At 35.7% G+C, this 26,919-nt stretch overlaps 1 protein-coding gene across 2 annotated transcripts; it reads left to right on the top strand.

Moving 5' to 3' along the window:
* The first annotated feature begins 9,053 nt into the window (after positions 1 to 9,053).
* Positions 9,054 to 22,320, top strand: LOC117336887 (mucin-2-like). Of its 2 annotated transcripts, XM_033897639.1 has the most exons (5): positions 9,055 to 9,396; positions 16,049 to 17,171; positions 17,217 to 17,699; positions 17,877 to 17,958; positions 21,135 to 22,320. In XM_033897639.1, the coding sequence occupies exons 1-5, from the start codon at positions 9,327 to 9,329 to the stop codon at positions 21,156 to 21,158; spliced, it is 1,782 nt and encodes a 593-aa protein (XP_033753530.1). In that variant the 5' UTR covers positions 9,055 to 9,326; the 3' UTR covers positions 21,159 to 22,320. The 2 variants fall into 2 exon arrangements, with proteins under 2 accessions (XP_033753521.1, XP_033753530.1); XM_033897630.1 differs by having other exon boundaries at positions 9,054 to 9,396; positions 16,049 to 17,699.
* Positions 22,321 to 26,919: the final 4,599 nt, after the last annotated feature.

The raw sequence follows: 26,919 nt of genomic DNA, 5'->3' as shown, positions 1-26,919 counted from the left end.
ACTTCTACGGGAAAATAGCGATGCTACTTATCTCTCTATATATGTCTCTGCTTACATGTACATAAGTTTATGCATTTTGGTTTGGTAATGTGAATACACTTCAGTGTCGATTAATTCCTTGTAATTATTACTATGTGTTTGCTAATACACATTGTTTGTAATTTTGATTTAATTCCGGTAAGTCGTTCAGGGGAGGTAGACTTTTAAAGACAAAAAAACAGACGAACAGACGCCTTACCGTATGGAGGGTTAAAAGGGACATAAGTCAAACATACTATTTTCAATCTTTTTTCTTACTTTTTTTTACTTTTCTAATTGCAACTTCTCATTATTTGTCATTACTGATTTATTTCTCACAATTTTAATGCTTCATTTTACGTTATTACTTTTTTGAATTCAAAACTCTTTATTTTAACATTTTATCTTCAATTGTGCATTTTGTGTTTTTGTTTTTGTTTTTTTACTGTTGTTAAGATTTTATATTTAAACTTTAAAGTTCTCCAATTTTACAACTTGTAAAATAACTATTTTTGCTAAAACATGTTACATGAAAGATGAAAACTAAAAATGAAGAGAGAAAGAAAGGGGAAAAAGTAAGAAATAGAAAGTTAGAATTATGTCCCAAAAAACCCTTATGCAATTTTTCATCTTCATTCTATCGCCAGAGGGTGCTCAAATCAATCGCTTCGGAAGTAAGGATTACTCCCTACAGCAGCCATGGCAACAGTGACTCTCAAATTCCTACCAATGCCCGACTGAAACACTTCATCATTGTTTGGATTAAGCTTTGGCTCTAAATTATACACTCACTGCTTTTTATCCTTAATATTCGAAATAATATCAATATTATATCCTCAGATGATAAAATCCTAGTTTAAAAAAAGTGTTTACGACACCGAGCCCGTTTTTTCGTGTCTGCTCCGGTTGAATGGCACAGGCAGTAGGCCAAGAGCTCGAAGTACTAGACTGGTTTTCGTAGTTCTGCATATCATACAGCAATCTAATTAAAATCTAGATGGTCATTCTCACTACGTTACATGATAAACGTGTAGTGATAATGACCATCTAGATTTTAATTAGATTGATCATACAGCGCCCGTACTGCCAGTTCCAAGACTTCGATATAACGGTTAGACTTCCATCAACCGATGATTTTGCCGAATATTGCAATATATTAAATTGTAAATTTCATTTCGGGACTTTCCCCATAGTTCAAAGTCAGTATCAAGCGTCTTTGTCAGTGGTCCGTGTCAAGCAAATTGGGAGATTGTCTAATTTTTTTTATTCGAAAACTTCTTCAGTAGTGTTGGGAATCACTAATAAGTTCATTATCAATCATCATCATATCGATAATTGATCGATCATGAATATAACTTTAGGGAAATATCTTATTACCCATGTAATTTAATATCAAGAACAGGTGAGCGAGTTATCTCCCTTTTTCTATCACAGATGAAAATTAAGTAATTAGCTAGTTTTAAATTATTTATGTGAATTTGACCAATAATTCATGTAAAGGAAGCTTAATAATGCATAATAAATTTTTATTTTTAAATAACTTTTTCAACCTTTTATCAGGTAGCAGTGTACACCAGTTTGCCCTGGAGTTTCTGAAAATTAAGTGGCAAATTATCTCTTACTCTTATATATATTTGCTTTGTTATTTGTTAGCTTTGTTTATCACCCTTTGAATAGCCAGCTGAGTCAGTTTGAGGCAGGGTCTCCTTGTAGTAGTTAGTGACTACCTCTGAACAACATGCAGGAGACCTGTCTGTCCACAAGCCATCCAGGAAATGGAGCTTACCAAGCAAAATAAATGCAAAATAAATGCCCCACGTAGGTTTCGAACTCGCAACCCAGAGGTGGAGGGCTAGTGTTAATGTGTCGGGTCACCTTAACCACTCGGCCACCGCGAGTAAATTCACATACTATTTTTTAAATATCTTTCTAGTAGTTGTATGAACAGGGACAGATTTAATAATATTTTAATATTTTATAGATTGGTAGAATTAACATTATTAAATCAATTTTAGTTTCACAATTTAATCATTTATTTATCTCACTACCCAACCCAGATTATAGGTTTATTAGTAAGTTAAATACTATTTTCTTTGAATTTTTATGGAATAGCAAAGTTGACAAAGTTAAAAGAGATGTAATTGTTCAAGACTACATTAATGGTGGTTTAAAAATGATAAATATTAAGGCTTTCATAGACTCTCTTAAGTTAGGTTGGATAAGAAGATTATTTTCTAGCACCTCCAAATGGCAAGCAATTATAAAAACATATGTGATTACTGATATGTTGATACAGTGTGGTTCAGACTATTTACAGCAATGTGAAAAGAAATGTAAAAATTTGTTTTGGATAGATGTTTTGAAAGCATGTAGAAAGTTTGTTACATCAAATGAAGTAAATATAAATATTAATTGTATAAATGCGTATCTGAAGGCACCATTATGGTTTAATGACAAAATTACTATGGACAAAAAGTCTGTTTTTTTCCAAGACTGGTATAAGAAAGGAGTTGTAAATATAAATGATTTGATAAAGGATCATAATGCTGGTACATTTTATACGTTTCAAGATTTTACACAACTGTATCGAATACGGACTAATTTTCTCCAATATCAGTGTCATTTCAGCTGTAAAAAAGTTCAATCCCAATCCTGTTCTCCCCATGCTGGAAATAACACGTCCATTTATTCCAGTAAACTTTGAAATTTTGTTTAAACATTTCAAAGGGTCAAAACACTTTTATAACATTATGATCAGAAATAATATTGTGCCCTCAGGACAAAGAAAATGGAATTCAATTTTTGATAGAAGCAATATTTACTGGAGTCAGGTTTTCAAACTTTATTGTAACTAATAACACAAAATTCCAATGGTTTCAATATAGAATCAATCACCATATTCTTACAACAGACTCTCTTTTATTTAAAACTCGAATGGTGCCATTGCCTTTGTGTACACTGTGTAACTCAGAGATTGAAACCATTATTCATATTTTATGGGAATGTCAGGAGGTTCAAAATCTTCTTCTTAGCTTTGAAACTCTTTTAGATACACTCCTTATTCCTTTTGGTTTTAATAAACAATCATTTTTATTCGGTCTTCTCACACAAAATGTAAATGGTAAAATTGATAATGAAATTCTCATTGTAATTAAACAGTACATATATAAAATGCGCTGTCTGCATAAGTCCTTAACTTTAAATGCTTTAATAAATACTATACAGGACTATTTTAATATACAAAGATGTGTAGCTTATAGCAAAGGAGGTATGTATAAGGAGAGATTTAGAAACGAATGGCTAAAATGGGAAAAATTAATTAGGTTATAGCTTTCATTTCATAATATATTTAACTGACATGACTCCTAGGCTCTAAAACACTAAACTGGTCAATAATTTTGCTTTGTTGCTCTGATAATATATTGTGATTTTTCCATCCCCTTTCTCTCCCTTTTTTGTCTATTTATCTTTCTATTTATGTATGTCAATACTGTCTGTATGTCTATGTCTCTGTTTAGTCTGTCTGTGTCTTTCGGTCTAAGTAGGTTGGTGTTAGTCTATGTATCTGTTTGTCTGTATATGTCTGTCAGTCTTTCTGTATATGTCTGTGTCTCTGTTTAGTCTGTCTGTGTCTTTTTGTCTAAGTAGGTTGGTGTTGTTAGTCTATGTATCTGTCTGTCTGTGTGTATGTCTGTCAGTCTTTCTGTATATGTCTGTGTCTCTGTTTAGTCTGTCTGTATCTTTCTGTCTAAGTAGGTTGGTGTTGGTTTATGTATCTGTCTGTCTGTGTGTATGTCTGTCTGTGTGTCTGTACATGGATGAATAGCAGGATAATAGAAACAGAATGTGTGTTTAATATGCATTTTCTTATATATGTATGTATACAATAATATATACAACATGTGTAGTATGTGTGCACTTGTATGGGTGTATTTGAGTTGTAGTAGGTGCGGTATGTGGATATGTTTTCATGTAAGTGCTGTGTGTACATGCCAATGGATGGATTATATGTGTAGTAAAGCATGTGTGCTCATCGTCATATGCAATAGTTAGTATATGACTATATGTAGTACGTATGAACATGTATATGTGTATAGTATTGTGTACATGTATGTATATGTACTAGAACATTCATGTGTGTGGGAAGGTGTTTGCGTGGGGTGTGTCATTCACATTCATCAGAGTTACTTCCCTTCGTTTCCTATGTCACTCGGTCAGTACGGTGGTATAACGTAGCTTGCATAGCTTAGCAGACAGGGGGGGGTGAGAATGGTGGGTGTGTGGGTGTGTATGTGTGTGTGTAAGCTTGTGCGTAGTAAATTATAATAGAAATACACATCAGTGCTGAAAGGTGTGAATGACCATAAAATGTAGATGTCTTGTGTTTGTTGATAATATATGTTTAACTGAATAAAATATAAATTACAAAAAAAAATAATTTAATATTGCATATTGATATCAATCCTTTCATTTCGTGAACAGATGGGTTGAAGGTATAATAAATAGGTATATATTTTCTATGGATTTGACTTACGTAAGCATTTAAACATGTAAACAAATAATGATCTTCTCTTCCAACTCCATTTAAACATAGCGGACAGATTCTGTCTTCACGTGGTGTTCTAGTCCACTGAACTTAAATAAAGTTACTCTATCTTTTGGTTTGAGGTTTATCAAATATTTTTTCAAACTGAAATTGATTTTTAAAGACATGTTTGCCCCCTAGAGGAATGTTCAGTGTCGGTATACCATTGTTATATAAATTGGTCATGCAGAATAGTTTTAATACTTACTCTAAGGAAATTATTATTCTGTAACCATACATAACTTAGTCCCGTGCAATTGAGTAGATTTGAGTAGATTTTTTTTGCTGTCTAGACAAAAAATTAATTGAAGATGGAACGATAACAATAAAAAAAAACTATATAATACTATATATCTGGATAATTGCAGTCTAACACATAGCAGAGATATGATTTTAACACAAAATATAAACTGAAATGTTCAATAAGATAAGAAATGTTCTTACTTCAACGTAATATCCCTATGCTGACAATCTTGCCAATCCGGGAGTGTGATCAGGCTATCCCCGGTTTTCCAGAAACGAATGTGAAAGTAATACCTAGTGTAGTTCTCAGAAGTGCATTACACGCTATACAACCAGCCAATTGAAACAAAAAAGACTTTTGAAACATCCCCTGTGTTTTAAAAGTTGAGCCACTGATTGGCCAGTATGTTATGAAGTAAGAAAATCGATATGTTGCCAAGATTCAAGAGATTCAAGTTTTTTATTACTCTCCGACACACTTGAGAGTGTGTAACAAGAGGTCAAACAAGTGAACAGCAATGTTACAATTATAACATGACAATGTGAGCAGATCATATGTATGGACATAATTGTTTGTTTCTTACTTTTCCATATAATGAATTGTGAAAATCTGGAAAATATGAATGTAGTAGAATATTAATTGATAATAACTGGCAACTTCTACACTATATCATGTAAATTCATACTTATAGAAAGTTATGTTTTTAATATTCACAAGTAGATAACACCAAGTTTAATAGATTATACAGAGATTCATTGTAATTCTTTATCTCACTAGGAATAGCTTATTTGTCCTATAGGTGGAAATCTGGGGAAAGTTATCGCCCCTTATGTGTACTATAATAATACACAATGTACTCATCTTCTTTACAATACAATATACTTAATGCCACTACTAAAAGTGAAGTGTACAGTAGGCTTAAGTCTATATCGGAGCTACATGAAACATACTTGAAAATCCATTGTCATGGAAAATAACTAGTGCAAGTACCTCTGGACTTTTGTAAATTTGGAGTAGTTATCTCCCTTTATGCTGTATGCAAAGATTATACAATAGGGCTAATTATTTTTACACTGACATATATATAGTGTAATTATCATAAAAAAAAACAATATCCTTTAATAATTGGCAATACACAACATAGATAAGTCTGGAAAGTTCCACAGCTTAATATATAATATGGTTTGTAAAAAAAAGTATTAAGTTCCTATAAGGTACATGTATACCAATGATGTTTATTGTATTCATCTTAACTATTTTTAATACATTTATGTAATTTCACAAGAAATAAGCTCATTTTTTTCATTAGTCTAATGTTACATACTGTAAACATACCTCTCATTTTGTCAGTATTTGGGTTTGCACAGTAATACTTAGGTATAAATTTTTCTCTAGCTTGGCAAATTGAGTCTTTTTTACATCTAAACAAGTAATGGAATTCATCACCGACTTCATCTAAATTACATAATGTGCATATCCTTTCTTCCGAAGGGATTCCTATCCACCTTCCCGTTTCCAGTGGAAGCGGGAATTTTGAAGTTCGAAATTTGCATAAAACTATACGATCCCTTTTATTTAATTTTGTTAAATAGCTTTCCATACCAAAGTTAGATTTAAAAATTAAATAATTGTGTCCCCTACTACTTTCTTCAATATCATTAAACCACGTTTGTATAAACTGGTCAATTTGCCTTTGCCTCACAAGATGTTTGAGTTTTTGCCGTTCTACGGTGTTAACTGTTTGGGAAGTCCAAATATAAGTCAATCCTAGGTTATCAAATATTGATTTTACAAAACTTAGCCACTTTGGTTGGTATACTCCAGTTTCGTGCATTGCATATATAATGCGGTATAACTGGCTTGATAATTTACCATTTTCTGTTATTAGTTTATACCAAAACATCAGCATTCTACTCTTAATTGTGTTTTCTAATGGAAATCGTCCAGATTCCCCATATACCATATAATTTGGTGTACCTTTCCTTAAATTAAGGACTGTCCTAATATGTAACTATCCATAAGAAATGTTGATATAAATTTCCTAAGTCCGATTGATTTTTTTACCAAAAGTTCAGATAATAATAATTAACAGGTAAACATTTCAGATTTTTGAGTTTTCAAAATGGCTACCCTGGAGAGAGGTGAAGGACCAAACTTTCTTTTTTGATTAGGTGTTATATGAAATCCAAAATTTTTGTTATAAACCATAATTGTCATATTGAATTCAAGAATCTGAATGAAATACTCCAAAACGTTAACACTAAAGTCTATGGGAAAACAATTGGTTGGTTGGTCCCTTTACCGACGTGAATTCAATAAAAATTTCGTGGCAAGAAGACACGTTTATTGGAATATCAATTACGACAGTATAATTTGTACATGCCATGATGTCCATAAATAAGACTTTTGAAGGAATGAAATTAATAATGAAATAGTGTTTGGAATATCGTTTGAAAAACAACCGGTATCCTAATATGTGAAGTCAAGTTCAAAGGTCAAGGTGTCACTGTGCTCTCACGTGACAATCGCTGTCTTTTCTATTATAATATTTAAATATTCCATTACATATATATATTAAACACGGAAGTAACCTAATGGTCTTTCGAGGCTTTCGGACAAACTCTGAAAATACTTTCAATGCTTGTAAAAAAAATATCCAGACGTGTCAAGATTCTTGCATGAAAATTTAAAGTTATATCTAAAAATTGATGAATCGGGTCGTCCACATATAAATCTATATACCGGTATCCTTGTGGTATCAAAAGAAGGCATCAGCAACTCAAAAATCAGGTTGATATATATATATTTCATGTATGTACTTCAGTTTTAACACAATCCTCAGGATCTACGATATTTATGTGAACATGTATGTCCAGTTTTCAGGGAGAATACTCTCAAGTTGAAGAAATGAAATTAAAAAAAAAAGTTAAAAATAAATAATATATTTTTTTTCATTCTCATATCGTAATCAAAGAGATATAAACGACTGTTTTCTGCCAACATACCATTACCGTGTCGATAATAATTACCTACGATTTTCAGCATACAACAATCTATTTCTTGAATAATATGCAAGACAAAGACACTTTCATATTCCTAGTTGTGTCAATTAAAACAGGCGAGTGTTAGTGAGAGGATTATCTTGGGCCCTATGCTTTGATTATCGGCACTGTATTGTTTACTGTAAATAAATATAGTGAAAGATATATCTGATTTTAGTCAAAATGAATGTTAATGAACTTCCTTTTAAATGTTTTGGATTTTTCGTGAACACAATCTCATTTCATAGATTTTTTTCTTTTAACTGACTTACATTATGAACATAAAACAAATAGATATGCAAGATTGGCAACATTATATAACGATACACCTATGTCAAAATTATGAAACTTGTATGGAAAATAAAAGATATGACAAATTTTACTTATATCAAGCCTACGTCCTTTGGTAATAACAACATTAACTATTTATGCTTTGATACAGACGATTCAACTTGAAAATAAATTTCATTAAAATATCAATTTAAAATTTTAATACAGAAAGCTTTCACCAACCATAATCGCTGTGTTCAGTGGTCAGAAGAGTCATTTTTATCGCAAGTTTTAAGCATTTGTGACTTGTCAAGTACATAGTAATGTGTGCACTATTTGTAAATCTATCTATATCTAGGAATGGTTTGGTTAGGTTTGTATTGTTTAATGTCCTATCAACAACTATGTTAAGGGGACTATATGGTTTCTACAGGCACTGGGGATTTATTTTTTGCATTTATTAAAGAACAACAACAGTACTAGATATACTCATTTTAAAAAGTTTCTTTAAAATGCCCCTTTATATACTTTGTTCAGCAATAGTTCAGTTCAAAGACTTACTTTACATGTACATATGTGTATGCATTTTGGTAATGTGAATACACTTCAGTGTCGATTAATTCCTTGTAATTATTACTATGTGTTTGCTAATACACATTGTTTGAAATTTTGATTAAATTCCGGTAAGTCGTTCAGGGGAGGTAGACTTTTAAAGAAAAAAAACAGACGAACAGACGCCTTACCGCTCGTAATTTTCACATGCTCTAGTCCTGTATGTATTTAGTGTAAGATTACGAACGATGTATATTTATTATTTAAGCATATAATGATGTGTTAGACTATCGAGAAAGTGCCTCAGGTAAAATCTGAAACCACATTTATAATGAAAGGTAAATATGATTAGTATGACCTGGATTATTTTTCGGTCATGGGTTAAAGTTCAGAGGTGAACCCAACTGATTGCTGATTGGTCACAGCTTTTATAATGGTGGGACGGCCAGGTGATCATATACAGCTATAGTTCTTCGATCGACCGTCTCGGCTCATCGACGCCACCCGGATAATTTAACACGTCAACATTTCCTCATTCATTTCGTCTACATACTGATTTACACGATTTTAAATAGGACGTAAAAGTGATTCAATACAACGAGCTCAACTTTTGATTATGTCAACGTTATATGCTTTCATTTTGACCGTGTGCCTTGTTTCGAGAATTTATGGAGATGCGCAAACAGGTAATTACATTGTCAGTAACGATAATGAAACACGAAATATTATTATAAAATTTCATACTCTTTTCTATATAATTTTTCATTCATAACAGTTACAGTTTGTTTGGGAAATATCGAAGGATTATGTGTGACTGCGCGAATTGGGGATGGGTCAGGTGTGTTCCAGGTAAGATACCTGCTCACGAGGTTGTGACATCACAACACGTTCTGTTGAAATCCACATTACACAGTGTCATTCTTAAGGGATATTCTATAATTACGTTTTTCGACAAATTATGAACAACTGTAACAGGACACAATGACAATGAAATTATACGATACAGTATTGCAACAAACGTATCACGGAAAAATGGCGGCCATTTTCTTAAGAGTTGTCTCGCTTGGAACACAAAATCCACAGATTGGCAATCTGTAAATGGAGAATTAATTAATAGGGGTGTTAAAGAGAGGTGGTTGGCGAAAGCTCATAGAGTATTAATTGATTAAATAGATGCAGAGTGGTTGGTAATGAGATTAAGATGTGGAGTTTTTGGTGAGGGAGAATAAGAAGTGGAATGGTTGGTAATAGATATTAAGATGTGGAGAGGTTGGTAATGGAGATTAAGATGTGGAGTTTTTGGTAATGGAGATTAAGATGTGGAGTGGTTGGTAATGTAGACTAAGATGTGGAGAGGTTGGTAATGGAGATTAATATGTGGAGTGGTTGGTAATGGAGATTAAGATGTGGAGTGGTTGGTAATGGAGATTAAGATGTGGAGTGGTTGGTGAGGGAGATTAAGATGTGGAGTGGTTGGTGAGGGAGATTAAGATGTGGAGTGGTTGGTGAGGGAGATTAAGATGTGGAGTGGTTGGTAATGGAGATTAAGATGTGGAGTGGTTTGTAATGGAGATTAAGATGTGGAGTGGTTGGTAATGGAGATTAAGATGTGGAGTGGTTGGTGAGGGAGATTAAAATGTGGAGTGGTTGGTGAGGGAGATTAAAATGTGGAGTGGTTGGTGAGGGAGATTAAGATGTGGAGTGGTTGGTAATGGAGATTAAGATGTGGAGTGGTTGGTGAGGGAGATTAAGATGTGGAGTGGTTGGTGAGGGAGATTAAGATGTGGAGTGGTTGGTGAGGGAGATTAAAATGTGGAGAGGTTGGTAATGGAGATTAAGATGTGGAGAGGTTGGTAATGGAGATTAAGATGTGGAGTGGTTGGTGAGGGAGATTAAGATGTGGAGTGGTTGGTGAGGGAGATTAAGATGTGGAGTGGTTGGTGAGGGAGATTAAGATGTGGAGTGGTTTGTTATGGAGATTAAGATGTGGAGTGGTTGGTAATGGAGATTAAAATGTTGAGTGGTTGGTGAGGGAGATTAAGATGTTGAGTGGTTGCTGAGGGAGATTAAGGCCACATACTCCCACCCAAAGAAATGTTTACATTTCAAGCTCTTTACAGTTTTCAGACTTAATACATGCCTAACAAATTACCGCGAATCAAAAAGTGAGGAAAATGTGTATTTATGAAAGTATACGGCAAATTCTCAAAAGTAATAACTAGGTCTGACAGACCAAATTTTTATGCGAAATAGTCCCATAATGCAACGGGCAAGTAATTGGTCTGTACAAAATGGCGGAACGCATGAGCCTGCCAAAACACAGACAGATTCTGTCAAAAAGAAACATAAAGGGACTGGAGTCGGCAAAACCCGAGTATCTCCTTAATAAAGGAAATGATTCGTTAGAACTTAACGAGAGAAGAAAAGGGAATAGACTCAAATTTTGATTTCATCGGACGTTTATTGGATTGCTGGTTAGGTTTTGAACATTGTCAACTTCACATATCTAAAATTTTATCAATGTTTTGTTGTATGTTCTGTCAATAAGTATTTAGATGTAAGTTCATTATTTTGTTCAGGTATTACGTGAATATTATCTGTTAACATGTTTAAATGAGAACATTATTGGGCAAGTTAACATATACTTGGTATTTAAACAGCTGCCATGTGTGTGGTTATGTGCAGTGGTAAGGTAGATTAAAGTGAGGAGTGGTACGAGAGGTTAAAGTGAGGAGTGGTACGGGAGGTTAGAGTGAGGAGTGGTTAGGGAGGTTAGAGTGAGGAGTGGTTAGGGAGGTTAGAGTGAGGAGTGGTACGGGAGGTTAGAGTGAGGAGTGGTAAGGTAGATTAAAGTGAGGAGTGGTACGGGAGGTTAGAGTAAGGAGTGGTTAAGGAGATTAAAGTCAGGAGTGGTTAGGGAGATTAAATTGAGGAGTGTTAATGTAGATTAAAGTGAGGAGTGGTTAGGGAGGTTAAAGTGAGGAGTGGTTAGGGAGGTTAGAGTGAGGAGTGGTTAGGGAGGTTAGAGTGAGGAGTGGTAAGGTAGATTAAAGTGAGGAGTGGTACGGGAGGTTAGAGTGAGGAGTGGTTAAGGAGATTAAAGTGAGGAGTGGTTAGGGAGATTAAATTGAGGAGTGTTAATGTAGATTAAAGTGAGGAGTGGTAAGGTAGATTAAAGTGAGGAGTGGTTAGGGAGGTTAAAGTGAGGAGTGGTAAGGTAAATTAAAGTGAGGAGTGGTACGGGAGATTAAAGTGAGGAGTGGTTAGGGAGGTTAGAGTGAGGAGTGGTTAGGGAGGTTAGAGTGAGGAGTGGTTAGGGAGGTTAGAGTGAGGAGTGGTTAGAGAGATGAGGAGTGGTTAGGGAGGTTAGAGTGAGGAGTGGTTAGGGAGGTTAGAGTGAGGAGTGGTTAGGGAGGTTAAAGTGAGGAGTGGTTAGAGAGATGAGGAGTGGTTAGGGAGGTTAGAGTGAGGAGTGGTTAGGGAGGTTAGAGTGAGGAGTGGTAAGGTAAATTAAAGTGAGGAGTGGTTAGGGAGGTTAGAGTGAGGAGTGGTTAGGGAGATTAAAGTGAGGAGTGGTTAGGGAGATTAAAGTGAGGAGTGGTTAGAGAGATGAGGAGTGGTTAGGGAGGTTAGAGTGAGGAGTGGTTAGGGAGGTTAAAGTGAGGAGTGGTTAGGGAGGTTAAAGTGAGGAGTGGTTAGGGAGGTTAGAGTGAGGAGTGGTTAGGTAGATTAAAGTGAGGAGTGGTTAGGGAGGTTCAAGTGAGGAGTGGTTAGGGAGGTTCAAGTGAGGAGTGGTTAGAGAGATGAGGAGTGGTTAGAGAAATTGAATTGAAGAGTAGTTAGGGAGGTTAAAGTGAGGAGTGGTTAGGGAGGTTAGAGTGAGGAGTGGTTAGGGAGGTTAGAGTGAGGAGTGGTTAGAGAGATGAAGATGAGGAGTGGGTAGGGAGATTAAAGTTAGTGGTTAGGGAGATTAAGATGAGAGATTAAGGAGATCAAGGATGGGAGACTCGGTGATTAGAGAGATAAAGTTATTAGTGGTTAGGGAGATAAGATGGGGAGATATATAGTTAGGGATATTAAGGTGGGGAGTACAGGGAGATAACACTGAAAGGTAGTGTGAGAGAGATGAGGGATGGTTAGAAAGATAAAGATAAGGGATGGTTAGGGAGATAAAGATGAGGGATGGTTAGGGAGTTAAAGATGAGGGATGGTTAGGGAGATAAAGATGAGGGATGGTTAGGGAGATGAAGATGAGGGATGGTTAGGGAGATGAAGATGAGGGATGGTTAAGGAGATAATGATGAGGGATGGTTAGGGAGATAAAGATGAGGGATGGTTAGGGAGATAAAGATGAGGGATGGTTAGGGAGATAAAGATGAGGGATGGTTAGGGAGATGAAGATGAGGAATGGTTAGGGAGATGAAGATGAGGGATGGTTAGGGAGATAATGATGAGGGATGGTTAGGGAGATGAAGATGAGGGATGGTTAGGGAGATGAAGATGAGGGATGGTTAGGGAGATGAAGATGAGGGATGGTTAGGGAGATGAAGATGAGGGATGGTTAGGGAGATAAAGATGAGGGATGGTTAGGGAGGTAAAGATGAGGGATGGTTAGGGTGATAAAGATGAGGGATGGTTAGGGAGATAAGATGAGGGAGGGGTAGGGTGGTAAAGATGAGGGAGGGGTAGGGAGATAAAGATGAGGGATGGTTAGGGAGATAAAGATGAGGGATGGTTAGGGAGGTAAAGATGAGGGAGGGTTAGGGTGATAAAGATGAGGGATGGTTAGGGAGATAAAGATGAGGGAGGGGCAGGGTGGTAAAGATGAAGGAGGGGTAGGGAGGTAAAGATGAGGGATGGTTAGGGATGGTTAGGGAGATGAAGATGAGGGATGGTTAGGGAGATAATGATGAGGGAGGGGTAGGGAGATAAAGATGAGGGATGGTTAGGGAGATAAAGATGAGGGATGGTTAGGGAGATGAAGATGAGGGGGGGTAGGGAGATAAAGATGAGGGATGGTTAGGGAGATAAAGATGAGGGATGGTTAGGGAGGTGAAGATGAGGGGTGGTTAGGGAGATAATGATGAGGGATGGTTAGGGAGATAATGGTGAGGGATGGTTAGGGAGATAAGATGAGGGATGGTTAGGGAGATAAAGATGAGGGATGGTTAGGGAGATAAAGATGAGGGATGGTTAGGGAGATAAAGATGAGGGATGGTTAGGGAGATAAAGATGAGGGATGGTTAGGGAGATAATGATGAGGGATGGTTAGGGAGATAAGATGAGGGGTGGTTAGGGAGATGAAGATGAGGGATGGTTTAATTTGGGGGGTTTTTTTTGGGTTTTGGGGGGTTTTTTTTTTTTTTTTTGTGGGTTTGGGTTTAATTTTTTTTGGGTTATTTTAAATGGGTTAATTTTTTTTTTTTTGGGGGTTTTTTTTTTTGGGGGTTTTTGGGGGTTTTTGGGGGGTTTTTGGGGTTTTTTGGGGGGGGGGGGGGGGGGGGGTTTTTTTGGGGGGGTTTTTTTTTTTTTTTTTTTTTTTTGGGGGGGTTTTTTTTTTGGGGGTTTTTTTTTTTTTTTTTTGGGGTTTTTTTTGTTTTAAATTTTTTTGGGGGGGGGGTTTTTTTGGGGGGGGGTTTTTTTTGGTTGGGGTTTTGGGGGGTTTGGGGGGTTTGGGGGGGGGGGGGTTTTTTGGGGGGTTTTTTTTTTTTTTTTTTTGGGGGGGGGTTTTTTTTTTTTTTTTTTTTTTTTTTTTTTTTTTTTTTTTTTAAAAAAAATTTTTAAAAAAATTTTTTTTTTTTTTTTTTTTTTTTTTTGGGGGGGGGTTTTTTTTAAAAAAATTTTTTTTTTTTTTTTTTTTTTTAAAATTTTTTTTTAAAAAAAAAAATTTTTTTTTTTTTGTGGGGGGTTTTTTTTTGGGGGGGGAAATTGGGGGTTTTTTTTAATGGTTTTTTTGGGGGGGGGGGGTTTTTTAATTTTGGGGTGTTTTGGGGTTTTTTTTTTTTTGGGGGGGGGTTGGGGGTTTTTTTTTTTTTTGATGGGGAAATTTGGGGTTTGGGGGAAAAGGTTAGTTTTGGGGGGTTTGGGAAATTTTTGGGTAATTGGGGGGGTTTTTTAAAATTTTTGGGTTAAAAAAAGGGGGGGTTTTTTGAAATTTTTTTTTCTTTTTTTTTAAAATTTTTTTTTTTTGGGTTTTTTTTTTTTTTTGGGTGTGGGGGGGGGGGGGTTTGGGGTTTTTTTTGGGGGGTTTGGGGTAAGATGGGGAGGTGGGGAAAAGGGGTTTTTTTGGGGGGTTAGGGGGGAGTTAAGATAAGAGGATGTTGGGAGATAAAGTGAGGGAGGGTTGGTGTAACGTGAGGAGGGGTTAGGGAGGTAAAGATGAGGGGGTTAGGGGAGTGAAGATGTAGGGATGGTTAGGGAGATAATGATGAGGGATGGTTAGGGAGATAATGATGAGGGAGGGTAGGGAGATAAAGATGAGGGATGGTTAGGGAGATAAAGATGAGGGATGGTTAGGGAGATAAAGATGAGGGATGGTTAGGGAGATAAAGATGAGGGATGGTTAGGGAGATAAAGATGAGGGAGGGGTAGGGAGATAAAGATGAGGGATGGTAAGGGAGATAAAGATGAGGGATGGTTAGGGAGATAATGATGAGGGAGGGGTAGGGAGATAAAGATGAGGGATTTTTAGGGAGATAATGATGAGGGATGGTTAGGGAGATAAAGATGAGGGATGGTTAAGGAGATAAAGATGAGGGATGGTTAGGGAGATGAAGATGAGGGATGGTTAGGGAGATAAAGATAAGGGATGGTTAGGGAGATAAAGATGAGGGATGGTTAGGGAGATAAAGATGAGGGATGGTTAGGGAGATGAAGATGAGGGATGGTTAGGGAGATAAGATGAGGGATGGTTAGGGAGATAAAGATGAGGGATGGTTAGGGAGGTAAAGATGAGGGATGGTTAGGGAGATAAAGATGAGGGATGGTTAGGGAGATAAAGATGAGGGATGGTTAGGGAGATGAAGATGAGGGATGGTTAGGGAGATAATGATGAGGGATGGTTAGGGAGATAAAGATGAGGGATGGTTAGGGAGATGAAGATGAGGGAGGGGTTCTCAGGGGTAGGGAGATAAAGATGAGGGATGGTTAGGGAGATTAATGTGTGGAATTGTTAGAGAGATTACCAGGTAAGATGGAGAGTTGTTAGGGAGATTAAGATGTGGAGGGATCAGGTATTTTATATGTAGAGTGGTATGCAAGAGAAATTGTAATATATAGTTTATATAAGTTTAATAATCTGTGTTTTTGATGAGAATTATGTCTATTAATCTGTTTCAGATAGCTCTGTTAAACCAGCATCAGTTACACCATCAATTCAGCCATCACCAATTGTGAATGGGAATAAAACTCCTCTACCACAATCTGGGAATGGTTCATCCAGTAAACTACCAAATGGTTCTCCAACACCATCACAGGCAGAATCCACTACAGCCAAACCAGGGCAGGCAACACCTGCTGCAGTAACGCCTACTCCAGCAAAACCAGGGCAGGCAACACCTGCTGCAGTAACGCCTACTCCATCAAAACCAGGGCAGGCAACACCTGCTGCAGTAACGCCTACTCCAGCAAAACCAGGGCAGGCAACACCTGCTGCAGTAACGCCTACTACAGCCAAACCAGGGCAGGTAACACCTGCTGCAGTAACGCCTACTCCATCAAAACCAGGGCAGGCAACACCTGCTGCAGTAACGCCTACTCCAGCAAAACCAGGGCAGGCAACACCTGCTGCAGTAACGCCTACTCCATCAAAACCAGGGCAGGCAACACCTGCTGCAGTAACGCCTACTCCAGCAAAACCAGGGCAGGCAACACCTGCTGCAGTAACGCCTACTACAGCCAAACCAGGGCAGGCAACACCTGCTGCAGTAACGCCTACTCCATCAAAACCAGGGCAGGCAACACCTGCTGCAGGAACACCTACTCCAGCAAAACCAGGGCAGCTGGCAACACCTGCTGCAGTAACGCCTACTACAGCCAAACCAGGGCAGACAACACCTGCTGCAGGAACACCTACTCCAGCAAAACCAGGGCAGCTGGCAACACCTGCTGCAGTAACGCCTACTACAGCCAAACCAGGGCAGGCAACACCTGCTGCAGGAACACCTACTCCAGCAAAACCAGGGCAGGCAACACCTGCTGCAGCAACACCTACTACAGCCAAACCAGATAAGACAACACCTGCTGCAGCAACACCTGGTTCAGCAACTGCAGCTCCAGCAACAGTTACACCCACTCCTACTAATACATCTACAAAATCAAATACATCGAATAAAGCAACCCCTGAGCCTCTCTCTGGTACAGATTCATCCAATTCAACTAATGCTACAACTACTGCTGGCCCACAATCTTCTACAAAGCAGACGACAACTGTCATTCCTGAAACAGAAATTCCCACTTCAACACCAAACCCAGTTACAAATCATACTTCCATAACTAAAGTACCTTTACCAAACAAAAGTACACAACCAGCTGACACAAATTCTACTACAGATGCCTCAAGCACCTCTTTAGAACCAGATATTACTACTGATAATCCAACGAGTACTGTGAACACTTCTTCAAATCCAGTGGTCACTACAGAAAATCATAATACCGGTAGTACTGCAAACACGTCAAAATCATCTGCCGTGACCACAAAACCTGCTACCACTACTTCAAAACCAACTACACCAATCGATATCCCCAGTACAAATCCAGCTGCCACTACTACAAAACCTTCTACACCAAAGTCCAGTGCAAAACCAGCTACACCTTCTTCAAAACCTTCAACACCACCAGCTACAGTGCCAGTTTCTTCCACAAAAAAGAGTCCCCATGCACTCACAAAAAAGTCTGCTGGGATGAGCAAGGCGGGCAAGATAGCTGTTGGGGTAGTCATCGCTATAGTTGTCATGGTTGCAATTGTGATAGGAGTCCTATGGTACCGACGGTAAGTGTTTTGAATCAATTTAAACTTGGTTAAACTTAATCTAAAGGTCACATGGCTTCAAGAGGACACATAATATGTCTTAATAGATTTTCTAGTTTTTCTTGAATTGGTTGTTAATCTGAGCTTGCTTTGAACAAGTTGCTGGCCCCAGAATAATGTATTTTGCATCTTTTACAGACGATATGTGTCGGGAACATGGGGAGTGGGATCTTCAGTGGCCTACCGCACATGGGGAAACACCGACTTTGCTGATGATGAGGTACAGTTAAGACAAGTCTAGAGTGTAATGTCACAAAAATATTACATAACCACATTGGAAAGTATCAGTGTTGCAATAATAATGACAATTTTTGTCAACTCAAAAATTTATATTACAAAAGATTTTCTTGTTTTTCCTTATGATTTAAGAATAATCAGTTAAAGGTGTTCAAATCTGTAACAATTTTTAAAAAATATCACCTTGGAATTCATGTTAAGTGTTTGTGTATCAGAAACATGTAGTTTTGTGACGCCCCATTAGTGAACATTAAAAATTCGGGAATAATTCAAGAAAGGGCCTTTTTGACCCTCAAAACTGAAACTTAAAAAAATTAATCATTACATTTTTACCATATCTATATAATATATTTATTTAAGCTTATAGAAAAATACCGTACTCATTTTAGATATTAATGAAATATTGATAACTTAGTATAGTCCTGTTAATTATATGTCTATAATTAGCAGCAAAAATAACTAACGCCCCAGAAGCATAATTCAGGGATAAACTTTGAAAGTGCCATAGAATATTTAAGATAGAAATTGACCCTATTTTTTTGTATATATATACATGTATATATATATTTTCTCATTATTAACAAAGCAAGTGAAAAGGAAACATTGGTTAAGTGATACTTTTTTAGTTCATTTTCTCATAATGTTGGGGATCAATCTTTTGAAACTTTCAAGGTATATACCTAAAGAGAGGTGAAATATATTAGGTTTCTAGCTTTTGGTGCTCTATCTCAAGTGAAGGTAAATAGAACAAATTACCAATTAAATGTAAATTTCAAGAGTACAATATGGTGAGTAGGGGTGAAGGGGTTAACAAATAGATTAGGAAATATGTTTTTTTGTTAAGAAGCAGTTTGATTGTTTTGCATTAATTTCTCATTCAGTCTGATGAAAGACAATAATCTCCAAACCGTCCCGATATTACAATGAAGGCCTTTAGTAATCATGGCAGGTCCCCAATACACAATTTGTTTTGGATGAATTTGCACTATTTCTTCAGGTGTAGGTTATACGTTTATGATAAAATGTTGTTTACCTGTGTATAAAGTATGTATATACATTCATGTGTCAAGTAGATGTGTATATGTTTTGAAATTAAATGTAAAACTATTTTTTTAACTTCATGTGAAATGTGAGATAATGGCCTAACTTTTGTGTACATTCATTTTACTGAATTACACGCTTGACTGACATTAATAAAACTGGGATAGCTTTGGGGTGAGGCCAGGTAACCACTGCCTTCAATTTTGCTGAAAATCTCCTCAAATATTCAGAATACAGTGTTTTTCCTCCAGGCTAGATGGATTTGTTAGGAAATTTCTACCTGGTAAAAATTGGGAACTTTACGTGCAGCAAAAGCATTAAAATTATGAAGAAAATGTGCCTCATGGATCGCTGGATTTGATGTCCCAACTTAAAAACATCCCAGATTTGAAGTAAAGATAACGGAAATTTTCATGAATACATTGAGAAAAATAAAAATCATACACAACTGGTAATTTGGCCTGTATTCAGACTTAAATATAAGCTGGAGAGAAACACTGGAATATGCATAATATATTGTAGGAAAATTTCATTCACCTTCCTCAAAATACTTTCTGATATATTCCTATTATTCACCAAAAATTATCCCAGAAATTTTCGACATTGGCAGTGCTTACCATCCATTGGCCTTAAAAGGTATCCCAAATCATCCCTAATCTAATATCCAGATAATTTGACATTTCACAAGCTTGCTGTTTCCATTAACTCTATATAACAGACTCTGTGTTGTAAGTACCTGTAATCAGATCCAACTAGTTAATGTATATCTAATTTTAAATCTTTAATTTGACAAGCAAGAGCGTAGAACTCCTAATTTTATCTCTGTTTGCAAGAAGTCATAGATTTTTGAGTAATTTCCAGTAAAATCTCTGTTGATTTTCCCAGTGTTATGATGTTTTTTCCTGGATTGAAATCTTTTATGAACATTGTCAGCCTGAGGTGGCCAGTGGTGAAGTTTATGTTAACCTGATATGAAATTAAGATAGAAACAAAATGATATAGAAGTTGACTCGTTCGTATACATTCAGACTAAATGAAGGGACAATTTTGAGCTCTTTGTAGTGTAAATGCAGTATACATTTAAAGTTAATTTTAGAAATTGTTATACGATATTTGCTTTCACCTGCAGGTAGTTACACACAGGTGTTTCTGTGAACCAGACACTTCCTGGTTGCGTTGTGTATGGATGCATCAGGTTACATAGCGTTACACACATACTACACTGTACATGTAACTTACACATGTAACATTGATCCAAGCATTGTTGAGGTTGCATGATATATTTTCTGTCCTATGTCTAGACAGGTAGATTTTAGAGTTTTTAACAAAAATTGAAATGTCAAAGTTTAAAAAAAAATTAGCTGGGTATTTCAAAGAAAGAAGATTTGTAATTACTGTATACCCATAGGATAAGAGTTTACACAATGCAGTCATGTGCGATTTTATCGACTGTTATGTAGGATACATGCATGTTCCATATATATATGTTTCAAAAGAGCTGAACAATGATACAGTGCTGTCAAAACAACAATAACTCTTCCACCACACCTTTGACTACTGCTACTGGTGGTACTAATGAATCATATATACATGTATATATATAATATATATAAGGTAACACTCAATTTAGAATTGTACTAGAAGGGGCTGGTGTTGCTATATGTGGTAAAACATTGCTGCAATCAAATGTTCTTTTTTCGTTGTGTTTTTTGTTTCCTTGTTTTTATTTCTTTGTGTTTGTTTGTTTTTGGTTTTTTTTCCATTTCTTTAAAAATGACCCAGTCCTGTTAGGCATTTAATATGTTAGAAGATTAAATTGCATCACAATTACAACTGCGCCCCCTCGTAATAAAAACACTGACAATTCTAAAGGCTTATTCTCTCACGTACCCTCCATCCTCTCATTGTCTTGTCGAAGAAATCCTTGATCGTTTAACCAGCTGGTTTGGTGCCAAAATATCTAACATATTTTGTGTTGTTAGCTAACAAGTGTGATCAGCTCTGCTTTCTACAAATAGTTGTCTTTTCTTTGTCCTTGTGATTTTCTTTTCTTAATATTTCTTTTCTTATTTTCTTTTGATTTTATTCAGTTTTTGTTTTTTCTGTTTTTTTCTTCAGAGAATTTCTATCAACCGTCGATAAGAACGTTTTCAAAGGACCAAACTACAGTTAATCTTGGAATTTTGTCATTTATCTGTGATCTGTACGACAATCTGACATATCATCATGGCGAGTCTCCAGCAATATGTCCTGTCTTGTTTCTGAAAGTGGATAAATTGTTAGATTTGATTGTCACTTGATTAGAAAAGCAATTATGGTGTGATGTGTATTAGTGTATACATGTATTCAGATCATATCAGATGATTCAGTTAATATTACAAGCCTGATGATATGTGATCAGTAAGCCTGAACTCTCACCATCAGTGGCCGGGCATTTAATGACTGAATGGTTAGTTTGAGATATATCCACCCCACACCACCCCTACACTACCCCCACCCCCACACTTCCCCACCCCCACCGGAGCGGTGGGCCAGTTCCAATGATGACTGTCTCACACCATGTCCCAAAATAGAGCAACAATCATGGAGACTATGTATGATATTGTAGAATCTCTTTTCATCTAAAAAAGCAATTTCTGATTTCCTCATTTTTCCAGATATCATTTCATCTTTACCACAATCATAACAATGTTGATCAAAATTTTTCTTAAAATCAATGAAACCTCAAAATAATTCAATACAGGATGATTTGTGTTCTGCCCATGAAGATAACATTGTGGCTAATGAACTAGTCTGTAGTATTTACAGAGGTAATGATCACTGAACAGGCAATCTTCTACCAATTTCAAGGTAGGAATGAAAGTCGTACTTATTTTTTTAAAAGCGCAGGTCAGTGTCATTGATGTACCACCATTTAATCACCTAAGATAATTAAAACTGATTGAAAAACCAATCAAATTAGCAAGTTTATATAATCACCAACATATCAAATTAGTTATTCATGAACCAGCTAGAATTTACCCACCGAATAAGTAATTATTGGTTCATAAACCATGTTTTTCCCACCAAATTGTAGATCTGTGGTTCAAGAACCAGTATTGTATATCTAGCTTAGCAAGTGTACGTGTACACAGGTTCTCATGCTCACTCTGTAGATCTGAAGACAGTGTACATCGCTTGTCACAAAATGCATAAAATGGTACCCATGGAATAAGAATGTATCTACCGGTAATTAACACAAAAATTAGCACAAACCAAATGAAAAAACAAACAGCTACCTTAAGACAAAAATTACATACCAAATATGAAAGTGAAGTCAAATTTCTTTCTGCAAGATACAATTACCCGGTAATCATTTCATTTATTTACTTATTTACCAAAGTTTTTTTAAAGTTTTGGTAGTGTATAAAAATGTATAACAGCCTTTTCTTGTTTTTAATGGATCATAAGCTTACTGAGTCTAACTTCTAATTGAGCACTAGCATTTACCTTTGAACCTAGCGATCAATAAGTCGCAAAGTTAGTAAAGCACAACTTCTAGAACATACACCAATAGTTTTTGCCATTAGCTCAACTTAGATATGTCACAAAGTATATAGGTTATACTGTAACAATTGATACATTTTACATGTACTAGTACCATTTTCGTAGGTAAAAAATAAGTTGTATTTTACACCGAAGTTAGATTACTAGTTATTTATATCATTATACAAATATACAAATATTGATATATCAATGCAAAATGTCAAAGTGCTCATGTTAATTTTTGTTTTCAATTTTGTTATTGTTGTATTGTGTACATTTTTTTATGAAATTACAAAGTCGTGACATCCAGCGTATGTACTTGAAAGTTATTTTTTCCAATTTTTTTCTTATTTGGTAATGCACATAAATTTAAGTATGACAATTTGGACTTTGGACAACTTTACATTCTATCAAAGTGAATTTTAAAATGTTCAATGATTACTGTCATGAACATGACTTAAGATCAGTGAAGAAAACTTTTCAAATTTTCTCAAGAAATGTCATTCAAATTTTTACCAAACTACATTTGTATATACAAGTGTTTCATAAGTTAATGCCTCTGGTTATAAGCCTGCCTCGAGCTTCTGCTTATACAATGGACCTTATTTTAAACACTCGTCCCTGGGCTTATTGCTGGATTTGTACATGTATATGGTATCTATTGAATGTAATGTGCATCCAATGAAACTTTTAATAAAGATTCAGCTTTTAATAAGAGTTATATAATCAATGTTAACCAATTGGCTAAAAAATGTTGTTTTTGAAAAATATTACGATTATTTAAATAATATATGCATGAAAACATTTTTTTAGTTATTTTTGTAGGATTTTTGTTTGTACATGTATATATATATATTTTCAGTAAATCTCACTAAAGTTTTCCTGGACATTTTTTTTTTAGGAAACATATACACCATAATTCTTGTTCCCAGAACTTAGATCTTGCAACCAACGTCATTGTTAGGCAGTTTACTTAACAATTTAATAAAAAATTCTTGCAACTTGTTAAGGCTGTTGAACATTCCATTTATTTGTAATGTTGTGATTTAATCTACATGTATGTACCCATATATGAATGTTACGAATCCTAATTTGTATCCTGTTTTATATAGTATAGTACTGGAGTTGGGCCTTGGTGCGACTAAGATTGATCATAATTATTGTAGTTCATGGGGAGAATATTTTTAATATAAAACTCTTTCCTGATAGAATGATGGAAAGGAATTTAATAAGGTTGAAGCACAGGGTCTTGACATGTTTCTATGACCCAGAACGTAAAAAATAACCCCGGGCCGCCCTTAATCATTAAATAATTATGGACCAAGAATAAAAAAATGACCCCAGGGTCTAACCAAACCCCTATAAGATCTGTTACTAAAAAGTGATCTAGGAGTCAGACTATGGGGTTTATATTTCATTCTGGGTCATTATATTTAAGAAATAATTAACGATGATTCGTGTATTATTGCAGGATATACAACGAGGACGAGGATATTTTGCAATTAAATTAATAATGAAGGCCGCAGGCCTGAGTTATTAATTAAAATTGCAAAATATCCGAGTCCGAGTTGTATATCCTGCAACAATACACGAGTCAAAGTTGATTGTTTCTATTCTACCATGTACTGTTTAGTTCTGAGATCGACCTCTTTCTAATAGAAAAACAGCAAAGAAACCCCAGGGAAACCTTGTAATTTATTTCTTGAGTATTGCATTATTTGTTGATGAAATATACAGGCAATACAGTACAACGATCAAGAGCATATATCATATGGCATTGATTTTGAAAACTAAAAAAAAAAAAGGATAAAAAAAAGAAAAAAACTGGGGGCCTCCGTAGGATTCGAACTCGCGTTGTGATAAAAATATATTGAAAGACTAACCCATTAGCCCACTGGGCTATAGTAACCTTTTATGAAACGGGTGAATATTAGATATTTAAAATTGTAACAGCCGTGACTCACGAGCGTGTATTATTGGCAGGAGCGTGGGTTATTGGAAAATAATACATGGTTTTTAACCAATCAAAACTGGCGTTACATAGCAAACATGGTAGAATATATATTATACTCATAGGAATGTGTCAAGCCCCTGTGGGTTGATTATAATTGCAATCCGTAACTGGTGTTTTCACACTACCATCCTGTAATATCTATCTCGTTAATTTAGGTTAATCACGAGTTTAACATGAATATACTTGTCCTCTCTCAGTTACACAAAAATCATGTTAGTACATTACAGATGTCTATACATAACATCTATGTACATGTTCTATCATTGTAAAATTGCTGTTTCTGTTCTTTGTATTTTCTTGAAAGCAGTTCACTGGTATAACTTTTGTGTGATTTGATTAAAAATAAAGCAATATCTCTTTGTGTAAACTGTACAAACTGATTTTTTTTTTTAAATTTCTTTATGAAAATGTCTGCCAAAGGTTTTTATATCCAGACAAATAGGAAAATGATGTTTATGGCTCACCAAATATTGGATTTTGTGATCTCGCTGTTGATTGTGCAATGGAACCATTCCACTTGATATTGTGACTGGACCAAATTGGCCTTGTATGATGAAAGGTGATAGATTTAATATGTATGTAATGTTAGTACCCAGACTGACTTCTGTGATCATTACTGACAAAGTATATATGATAGAGTACTGCTACATGTAAATTAGAACTTTATTTCATGTATGAAAATGAAGCTTCGTGTATGTGTTATAAGTGTTTTACTGTTTAAAACACATGATCTGTGTACATGTACATGTATGTATGTCCTGTCTACAAATGTAATGGATAGAGAAAGTGAAATTTTCAATTATTTCTTTATCGGATATTAGCTTATAAATCATCTAAATTTGGTAACAATCTCAAAGGCATGCATTCATTTTGTCATTTTTTGTTATTCTCTTTTTTTTTCCTTTTTTTTCTTTTTTTCTTTTTTTCTTTTTTTTTTTTTTCATTCGAGAAATATTTTTCATAAGTTTCCATGGTTCGGTAGCCATTTTGCCATTCAATTTTGTTATTATTAATTGATCTGAGTAGAAATATGTTTTTTGACATACAATTTTTTCCCCTTTACAAAAAGTAAATAAATAAATAATACATACTTTGTATAAGTGCTGTTGCATTGTAATAAATTTCCTGATCTAATTTTTTTGATGTTAGGTTTGTATACAACAGATATAAGAGTGAAAGGTATGCACAAGTGTGTGATCTATATACAAGTTGTTATATACATTTGTAGGTATCATCCAATATTAACCGGGGTTAATAAATAAATTGATTGTTGAATTAAACTCAAACTTGTTGGTTTCTTTTATTACTCCTTGTTAATTATTAATACAAGAATTGTCAAATGTTCTCAGAAGTTCACCTTTCAGCCAAATTTAGTTTTGAACTTGATTAACAAGAAATATCCCATGAAATGTAAACTTTATTTATTTTACAACAATTGAGAAATAAGCTATATCAACATACATCTATATTTATCACCCTTGTTGGCTCGGATTAAAGCACATGAGGGGCCTTTTCACGTTTGATCAGGGAATCGAACCCCCGCCGTCTAGGTGAAAGACAAGTGTGTTACCACTCTGCCACCGGACCGCGCAGAGGACATTGCACAGGGACCTGAGAATTTATTACAGTCTAGGTGTATTTGGTGCTTCTCTAGTGTGCTTAGCACACTTTAAGACTTTTTTTAGCCCACCATCATCACATCTGCTATTCAAATCGCCCTGCGTCCGTGGTCTGTCCGTCCGTCCCTCTGTCCCTCCGTCCCTCCGTAAACAATTCTTGTTATCGCTATTTCTCAGAAAGTACTGAAGGGATCTTTCTCAAATTTCATATGTGCATGGGTTCCCCTTGGTGCCTACTTAGGCATATTGCATTTTGAGAGCAATTGGAAAACAACATGGCTGACAGGCAGCCATCTTGGATTTTGACAATTGAAGTTTGTTATCGCTATTTCTCAGGAAGTACTGAAGGGATCTTTCTCAAATTCCATATGTATGTTTCCCTTGGTGCCTAGTTAGGCATATTGCAATTTGAGAGCAATTGGAAAACAACATGGCTGACAGGCAGCCATCTTGGATTTTGACAATTGAAGTTTGTTATCGCTATTTCTCAGGAAGTACTGAAGGGATCTTTCTCAAATTTCATATGTATGTTTCCCTTGGTGCCTAGTTAGGCATATTGCAATTTGAGACCAATCGGAAAATAACATGGCCGACAGGCAGCCATCTTGGATTTTGACAATTGATGTTTGTTATCACTATTTCTCAGAAAGAACTGAAGGGATTTTTCTCCAATTTCATATGTAAGTTCCCCTCGGTGCCTAGTTATGCATATTGCATTTTGAGACTAATCGGAAAACAACATGGC

Source organism: Pecten maximus, chromosome 1 (genome assembly GCF_902652985.1).
Source record: "Pecten maximus chromosome 1, xPecMax1.1, whole genome shotgun sequence".
NCBI classification, from domain to species: domain Eukaryota; kingdom Metazoa; phylum Mollusca; class Bivalvia; order Pectinida; family Pectinidae; genus Pecten; species Pecten maximus.
This window is presented reverse-complemented; position numbering and strand designations above follow the sequence as displayed.

Bases quoted from the DNA above. Each gene is read 5' to 3' on its own strand.
- LOC117336887 (XM_033897630.1), top strand. From the start codon at position 9,327: ATGTCAACGTTATATGCTTTCATTTTGACCGTGTGCCTTGTTTCGAGA. The intron at 17,700-17,876 runs GTAAGTGTTTTG...CATCTTTTACAG, and splicing joins GGAGTCCTATGGTACCGACG to ACGATATGTGTCGGGAACAT. The intron at 17,959-21,134 runs GTACAGTTAAGA...TTTTTTCTTCAG, and splicing joins CCGACTTTGCTGATGATGAG to AGAATTTCTATCAACCGTCG.